This window comes from Apis dorsata, unplaced genomic scaffold, assembly GCF_000469605.1.
Source record: "Apis dorsata unplaced genomic scaffold, Apis dorsata 1.3 scaffold_21, whole genome shotgun sequence".
NCBI lineage: Eukaryota > Metazoa > Arthropoda > Insecta > Hymenoptera > Apidae > Apis > Apis dorsata.
Genome location: NW_006263323.1, coordinates 34,506 through 43,824, shown reverse-complemented (window position 1 = coordinate 43,824; position 9,319 = coordinate 34,506). Strand labels below are relative to the sequence as shown.

The 9,319-nt window shown below is 43.7% G+C and overlaps 1 protein-coding gene across 1 annotated transcript in view; it reads left to right on the top strand.

The window, feature by feature from the left end:
• The first annotated feature begins 730 nt into the window (after positions 1-730).
• LOC102675346 overlaps positions 731-9,319 on the top strand; it is a 12,273-nt gene continuing 3,684 nt past the window's right edge. The window contains 4 exon segments of the mRNA XM_031510152.1: positions 731-2,055; positions 7,349-7,840; positions 8,034-8,732; positions 8,941-9,319. Coding sequence (XP_031366012.1) covers positions 2,023-2,055; positions 7,349-7,840; positions 8,034-8,732; positions 8,941-9,319 — 1,603 coding nt within the window. The 5' untranslated portion in view covers positions 731-2,022.

Sequence of the window (9,319 nt, the reverse complement as noted above, 5' to 3'; positions counted from 1 at the left end):
AAAAAAAAAAAAAAAAAAAAAAAAAAAACGATAAATTTCGATTCGAAATGTGAGGTGCGCGCGATTCGAGTCGAAAATACTTGAAAATATTAGTAATAATCGTTATCTTTTTCGGTCTAATTGTAGCGTTACAACGACCTACGCTGTTCAGTGTCGTTCCACACATTCGAATGCTACGATCTATATAAACGATACGATGCATAACATTATAATTTTATAGCGTTTACCGATAAGAGCGGTGACGATGACTATGACAAAGACGATGACAATGACTAGGACGGCGGGAACGAAAGCGCTTTCGATAACAAAATTGTGATCGTGGTCAGCAATAAACGTTTGCGCGGACAGAGAGCACGTCCAGCGAGTCGAGGATTACGCATAAGGCCCAACATGTTCTTATTATTTTCAAAGTGTGTTGTATCGAATCGGTAATTTTTAAATAAAAAGGGATATTTAAATCGGAAATATCGAAGAAGATTTATAACGAAACCAGCCGCGATAAAATGAAAATGAGAATACTTGACTTGCGTAAATTACGTATTATTTATTCTAGGAATATGAAATTATAACCTCGTTTCATCTTTCGCCAACAACGACGATCATAGCGACGAACGGTATAAAATAGAAGAAGAGGAATTAAGAGTTCGAACGTTTACAAAGAAATTTACGATATTTTTTTTTTTTTCGGTGTCAAAATACTCGCTAAGTCGAAAGGGAGGGATTCTTCCTCGATGGTGAGAGAGAAGTGTCGAGCGTGTAACGAATAAATTATTGTAAGCAGTGCGCGCGAGGAAAAGGAAGGAAGTAAAGGCGAGCATGGCCACGAGAACGCAACCGACACTCGGACCAGCTGGCAGAGAGAAGTCGGTGAACGTGCAGGAAAACTTCATCCTTGTGTATTTTCGGCGATAACGGGCGCGATATCTCGACTAATCTCGGTTAAAGGTTGGGACGACAGAACGGGCGGTCGCGTCCCCTCATTGGCGTAATCGAGAGGGAAACGAAGCGAGCAATGCGCGAGGAAGCCATTGCATTTGGCGCGCATTTCGAATTGGCGCATCCCTACTTTTAAAGGTTATGGAGATACTTAGACACGAGTGATATTTTTGCATTTGCAAAAGAATTGCATTATTCGCAAACGAATTGTTCGAATTTCGAGTTCCTCAATAAGCTTTGCTCTTACGACCGTGTCTCCTCACCTGAGTGTCCCAAGTCTTATCGAAGGAATCCCGCGTGTGTGCTCTGCAATGACGACACCCTCTTCTCTTGACTCGAGCTTCCCTCTTCTCCCGCTGTTTTCAACGATAACACGACGCATGCTCATTCCCTCTTTCTTTCTCTTTCCTATGTACGCACTATATATATATATATATATATACATATGTATATACTTGTTCACCGTAGCTTTAGATGTAAACCTATACCTTTCCGAGCAAGAAAAAAGGGGGGTAAAGAGTAATAAATTCCCAACTTCTTTCCTCTCTTTTTCCCGTTCATTTTTTCTCATCGTGAGAGACCATTTTAAAAAAGAAGAGAAGAGAAAAAGAAAAAAGAGCGACTCTCTAAAATGATTCCCTATTTGTATTCGTTTTCCAATGAAGGTGTGTAAAATGGGGGATCGTGCGAGACCAAGATGGCAGCGAAAGGGAGGCGAAAACGATCGATAAGTTGACAGGAGGATGAAGAGGCGATCAGGTTTGCCTGGCGTTCGTCTAATCGCGTATTCGGTCAATATTTAATGCGTTCGCGTTCGCGTCGCGCGTGCTTTCCCTCTCTCCCTTAAACTCGAATCGAAAAGCTTCGGTACGACGCTACCAGGCGGCAGCCGGCCCGAATCCCGTCGACACACCTTGGCAGCGCACCTGTGTCAAGCCGCGCGCCGCGCTCTCTCGCCACCTTCGCTCTCGAATCGTAACCGCGTCTGCGAGTCGATTGTCGACCGTCGACGCGACACAAATCGCATTCACGTTCCTCGATATCGCGGCCAAAAAAACTTGAATCCTACGGAAATCATCACGTTCGATGCGAAACGGTTCACCTCGTTCTCCTGCCACGGTAAGTATTTCTCGATCTTTTAATTTTCCCGCTTCGATTCGTTCACTTTTTTTTCTCGTTCTTTCTTCACACTCTTCTTTACCTCTCGTTGGAATTCTTTCTCTTTCTCTCTTCTCCTTTTAATCAATTTATTTTATCGTCTCTCAGAGAGAGTATTTAATAATTCTCGCAAATTTATCGGTGTGATGAAAATATGAAAATAAGATATCGAAATGAAAAGTCGCGAAAAAAAAAGTATAAATAACGGAATCGATTTATTTCATCATTTATCCATAAGAGTGGTGAGAAATTGGGGGGAAAAAGGAGACGAAGGGAGAACGTAAAGAGGAAGAGCGGAAGAATTGGAAACGAAGGACGGTGTGGTATGATGCATGGGGCGTTGTATCGCGACACGGAGGTGTCGAGACGAAACGAGTCGTGGCAAGACGAGGTAGGGCGCGACGCGTTGAGTCAAGGCAAGCCGATATTTGGAAAGACGTATGGTAGCTCGGTTGTTCGGTAGCGCGTGCACGGACGAACGAACGAACAAACGAAACAGAAACACTTGTGTTTTACGTTCGACAACACTTGTGGATGGACCATGAGCCGCGATCTTCTCTTTTCGTACCTCGATCAGTTTTATTCGTCTCGTGCAAACCTCGACCGTTTTTTCCCCCCAAGATTCGAGATATATACGATCGTTTCGACGAATTCAAATTATTTTTCGGTTCACTTTTTTCGTTTCGTCCAATATACACAGACACACATATATATATACAATATGTATATACATATAAGTGTCGCGTGCCACAACCATCTCGACGAAGTCTACCGCGAAACTATACGATATCCAGACGAGAGATACCCCTGTGCACAGATATTTTATTAATCGTTAAGCACATAGCTGTGGTAAGATAATGGAATAATATCGGGCAATGACGATAATGCTGTTTGTCGTGCGTGGCGTTAATTATTGGACTCGAGAGTCGCGTAATCGGTCGAGCAGATCGCGCTTCGTCGTTTTCCCTCGAAAACGTGCAACCCTTTCTCGACTCTCGGAGAGTCTCGCGCGTTAAATTTCGTCCAGATTCATTCGTTCAAAATATCATTTCGTATAAATACGAGTATTTTAAACACGAGTGGCTCGAAACGTAGTAGGTCGAACAATTACGAAAAATTACGTTCAACCTAATTCTCTCTAAGAAATCTTAGCTTTATTTTATGGAAAGATGATTGTTCCTACTACAGTACTACACGGAGAGGAGGTGGATTGTTTATTCGTGGAAAGCCACAGAATGTTCGCGCGTTATAAATTATTACGATAATTGCGTTGTAAAGAGGCGCGGATCGCGCGCAACAGAATCGGGCCGATGGATCGCGTTATCGTATCGTAAAGAGCTTTAAGGCGGTGCTCGCGATTCGAGAGGAGAGCGCGACGTTTAAATCCATAGTCAAACTCATTCTCTTCGCAGACAGGTAGAATCTTAACGAACAGCCTCGAAATGTCTTTCGATTCTAATTGCGAATTGAATCGAGGAGGATGGAAAATTACCAGTCCCGGATTCGGGGAAGAACGGGTTGCGTAACGAAGCGTGGATGACGGATACGCGTCATCCCTTGACGCGTGCGCATGCGCCAGCTTGCGAGCGAAGAAGAAGAAGAAGAAAAAAAAAATGTCATTTCTTACGGTGATCGCCGCCTGTCTTTTCGATATCGTGTTTAGCTTGACACGTACGCACCCATACCAGCTCATCTGGGATTTTCATTTACGATAAGAATTTCCTACTGATAAAGAAAATGGCCTCGCCGTGTTTCGCGATTCTGACGCAACCCTTTCGGTCATTCCACAAAAAAGAAAAAAAGAAAAAATCGAAGAGCAATCGAGGAAGGAGAGCACCTCTTCTTTCCCCCGATCGGATGAATCACTCCGTGATTTTTTTTCGTTTCACCTTAATCTCTCTTCGCGAAGGTTGTCGCTTCTCCAACACTTGGCAGCAAGTTTCACTCGATAGCTCTCGCTCGGTTCTGCGGTTTCGCAGGACACGCAGAAAATCCGCTCGATTGTCAACGGTATTCGGATTTCGAGAACGAATCGTCGCGAATCGATCGTTCGGCTCGAGTCGGCCCGAATCATTTTACTCGCGCTCGGAGGGATGGAGCGTCGCGCGGTCTTCGAGCGCGTCCCCGCGAATACTCGGCGGAACTAGAGAAACGGCCCTACGCCTTCCTGGCGAACCCGACGACTGAAATTATCATTTTAGCTGATATACTAGCTAATGTAAGGATGCAGTTTTATCTCTTATTATCATGGGAAACGAGATAAATCGCGATAGTGCCGTTTATTTTGACAACGGCGTACCTCTCGCCGATGGCTCGACGAAGACATCCCCATCGGTGGCCACGCGAGACATCCACGCGATCCGTGTCGATCCGCGTGTATTTTTTAGCCGATGCTCGTCCATCTCTTTCTTGCTCGCTCTTCCACGCATTTTCGTATCCTTGCTCGAAGATCTGTCTTTAGAAGCGCGAAAGAAAACTCCTGTTGCAACGCTCGACGCTTTTTCGGAGTGGACTCGATCGTGGACGTGGTTGCTCTTTGATCGATCGGTTTTCGAGAGAGTAGAGAACGTGACTTCGTCGATTTCTTATCGTTCGTTATCAACGATATACCGCGAAGCAATCTATATTTCCTTCGTTCTCTTGATAAACAATACGTTTTTTTCTCCGATACGATCCTAGATAGGTGACGAAGAAGATCGATGAATCGCTGTGCGCCTCTCCGCTCGCGCGCGGAAAATTTCGCATCGTCGAAAATAATATAATACTCGAGAGATCGGATAGAAATTTCCTAGCTTTCGATCGAAATTGAGGAAGAATTTAAATTTTGAAAAAAGAAAAATCGAAAAATTGTTCGCTTTTTAGCGATCGAAACGGTTGAAGAGGGATCATGCTTTTCGAATAGGTTTTTCGATCGAGCGAGGGAAAAAGAGAGAAATTGTTTTTCAGCCGTCTTATCGATCGCGATTGGTGAACGAAGAGCATATGGGACGAGCACATCGGTCACAGTTTTGATTTTTATCACGATTAATCCATATCAAAGACGATTCCCGTCACGTAGTACGTCGGATTGAACGAAGAGATGAAAGGTTTTGCAAAGATTCTTTCTCTTGCCCTGCCTTCCGATTCTTAAGCGGATGGAGCCCTCTTGGTTACTTTCTCGCGTTACCTTCACGATGACGCTTCGTTTGCGAAGATGAATCAGAGCGAGAATCGGTGACGTAATAACGGCCTCGTTCATTATCTACGATGGACGATGATCGATGAAAAACTTTCTTGACGAAAATTAGCTTCGAATGCTCGAATTAGTTCGTTCTTTATCGATCGTTTTTCAAACATTTTTTTCCCGAAATCTTTTTCTAGAGACAGACTCGTGTATATTTTCTATTTTTTCTTCATTTCTTAAATTGCGAAACGAACGGGAACTATAATGAATGGATTAGTCAGAAAATAACGATCTGTTAATGCAGACATAATGTAGAAAGTCGGCCGATAATTGCCACTAACGTGTACATGCAGTACGTTAAAAATCATTGTATAGATTTCTGCACAGATAATATTTTTCTTCGAAAAAGGAAGAAAGGGTGGGAGAAAGAGGCAAAGATAAAAAGTGGGTGTGATTTTCGCGATGACGATCGAGTCTCGCCAAAAATTCGAAGATTCGCTTCGAAGGATTGCAAGGCAGGAAAAACAGCCTATCGTAATCCGATCCGTTTCATCCTCAATGAAGAACGAATAAGGAGGGAGAAGAGAGGTAGAGAGAGAGAGAGAGAGAGAGAGAGAGAGAGAGAGAGAGAGAGAGAGAGCGAGAGAAGCGAAGATAAAAAGCGGGTGCGAATGATTCACACCGTTGCTACCCTACCAGCACCGAATATACACACCGAGCACGGAGCGTAAAGTACTCACGGAGAATCCGTGGCAACAAAATGGCGAAGATGGCCGACGAGAACGTAGACGAAGGGGCGAAAGGGGAGGCATGGACACCTCTCGCGATCCCCTCCCTCCCCCACCCCCGTGACAGCTTGTTATCTCGCTCGTGAGCTAGCAAGCGGCCGCTCGTTATCGACGAACAAACAAACGGACCCCTCCGTTTGCCTCTTTTCCACTCGATAGCTGGAGAGAGATTCTTTTCCCTTTCCTCTCTCTCTCTCTCTCTCTCTTTCTTTCTCTCTTTCTCGTTTTAGTTTTTCCGTCAAAAGAGGGAAAAACGTAGTAACTTTTGCTCTGCACGGTGGCGCCGCTTCGCTCGTGTATTCAGCTCCGCGCAGGAAATTCGTTTCGAGCGGACGCACAGTGAGTTTTCGACTATTTTTCTGGATTATAGATTATAGAGGAGGATTGTGCAGTGCGCGTTGAATAATCACAGGCTGGACAGCGTGTCAGCGATCGAACGTAATACGAACCGGATTTTTCACTCGCCACCCTTCGAAGGTAGGAAAAGATCGTTGAAATTCGGGGTTTTTTATTCAGATTGTTGTGTATTGACTGTGATTCCTAATCAGCTGACTGTTTATGTCAATATCTGGGTTTATTTAAGATCGAACAATTTTTTTTTAAAGTAATTTTTAAATCCAATTGATTACTTGTTATTTGGAACGATATTTAGATTCTATAAAATTACAGTTTTTATTATCAAAATTTAAAATCAGATAATATCGAAAATTTGATCAAGTACGAATGATATATCGTTTCTAAACGATCCAAATATTAACTGCGGTCTTAACTTTGATAATCGAATAAATCAGTGAATCCTATGAGGTTATTGGCATCCAACAATTTTCCGCATTTTTATCACATAAAAAAATCTTGTTCGTAGAAAATGATCTGAAAGAAACTGAACTCGCGATAAATGTTGTCAGGAGTAAAAAGATTGCTTGCCGTCGGTTTGAAAGGAAAGAGTGAGTGGAGTATGGTCGCGTGCTCGGTCCGGAAGTCGAAACTTGACATTGTCAAAGGGAAGTGTGACGCGAGTCACAGGTAAACACCGAGTTTGCCGGTTTTTTCTTCAGACGGACGAGGCGCGCCGTCCTCTCCTTTCCCCGCTTCTTCCTGTGTCGAACCATTCTCTTCCGTTCTTTTCTTCGACGTTCCTCGAGATTCCGACAGAAACAATTGTTACTTTGCACTCGCACTCCAACTCGAGTTATCTGGCCGAAACGCGATCGAGTCGCGTGCCATAAGGTCTCCACCTTCTCTGCGCTTCCATCCACGACAATCCTTTTTCGATTGTCGAAAGATCGTGTACTTCGTGTTACAGATCGCAATGAAGGAGACGTTGACGAAGCAAGAGATCAAACGCGAATGGGAGGAAAACAGCGTGGACGAAGGTTCGCCCAGGATGGCCATGGTTGGGACAAATCCAGATGAACAATCCGTCGAGAGTCCCCGGACGGTGATCACAGCGAGAAGGCACGTGCGCACCATCACCACGGCTGGTCATATAACCGAGACAGTGGTTGATCCGGAACCAGACTCACCCGATAATCTCCAATCGCAGCAGCAACAGCAGCATCATCGATCGATGGATGAACAAGGACAGCAAACTCGATCGCGCACTTTTCAAGAAGAACAACAGCAAGATCAAGCATGCAAACAAAATTCGCAGAGCTATGTGCAAATTTCTCACACCGAGGCGGAAATTCAACAACAGGATCGTTCTCGAGAGCAACGTATAGTTTATTTGACGAACAACGAACACGGAGTGCGAGTCATAGCAGATCCGTCTATATTGACGATGAAAGACACTGTTAAATTACTAAGGTAAGTGAAAATCGATAATCCGAAATATATTAAGTGACGAGGAAATAAATTGATATTATTTAAAAAATACAAAAAAATATATTTTATACGAGTATACGCAATTATTCACATCACAGTTTATGTTAATTCCTTTTTTTCTGGATCTTTATCGATAATGCAATAAGTACAAATGATACACTCAAAGGTATGAGACGTCAGAATCCGATGGGACAGATGCGGATCGCATGTACGCTTATCCGGCGGATAGCCAACAATTGCAAAGAGAGAACCATGGGATCGCTGTTCAAGCGCAGGAAAGGCGAGTTGTCCAATCGGCCAATCATCAAAGATATAGTCCACGAGAAACTAACCAATCCAGTGACGGAAATGGATCAACCGGTAGATCCTATCATCAAGGCTCACCAGTCCTAGTTCCAACTAGCGAGGAGTACGAGGGTGGCGCCCCCATAGTTTCTCATGCGACAACCGTTACCGTACGACTCGATTCTCCTACAGCGCCCTCTTATTCTCCGCCAATGAATGACATCGGTATTCGAGCGAGTGCTGGACTTCAACAATCAACTGCTCAGCATCATCATCAACTTGTCGCAGGATATGTGAACGCTGGAGGAGTAAATATCAAATACGAAACACCGGAAACGTCAAACACTGCAGTAGTAGCTGCTACTGCTGCGATTCCAGTCGACAACATCAAAATATCGAACACGTACACTACTCTCGAAACGGTACCGATTCCTCCCACGCAGGCTGTTCAATATCCTCAGTATATATCCGGTAGTGAGACGTTTCAACAAGCTCCAACTTATACTTATACAAAACCAGGGGAACAAGTGATTCTGACGTATCCGTCACCAGTTCAGTTGCCCTCGCGCGTTCCTGGGGTAAGTAGCTATGTTATTTATAGTCAGTGTTTAAATAACGAAAAATGAAAAATAAAATGAATTATTGTTTTTTAATTAAACACAAAAAATAAATATTTTATTTATGAATTTTTTCTATGTATAGAATTTAGAACTATAATTTTTCTTTGTATATAATACGTATATAATACGCCATTGTTACGTTATAGCGCATGCGTTTTGTTCATAGGTAGAATCAGGGAGCACATATATGAAAGGTGACCCAACCTTAGCATCTTCGTTGGGAAGTACGCGTGGAGTAGCATCTCTGCATTACGAACAACCAGGATCTCCAGGATCTCAAATGACATACGGAAGCGGGACTAGTACGTATCCATATGCCAAAGCGACTCCTTCAGCCGATTATTGGTCGACCGCAGGAACTCCGTCTCCACCTACATTCGATTGCGTCCAGGGATACCAAACGGCAATTTCGGTTGGCGATACTAATATACTCTATTCTGGCGGTGTATACAGTGTGTCAACTGGAAACACTACGTCTTCATGGTCTAACAATCTATCGCTATCCAATACCGAAGAAAATTTCGAAGGACCGATAATGACTGTGG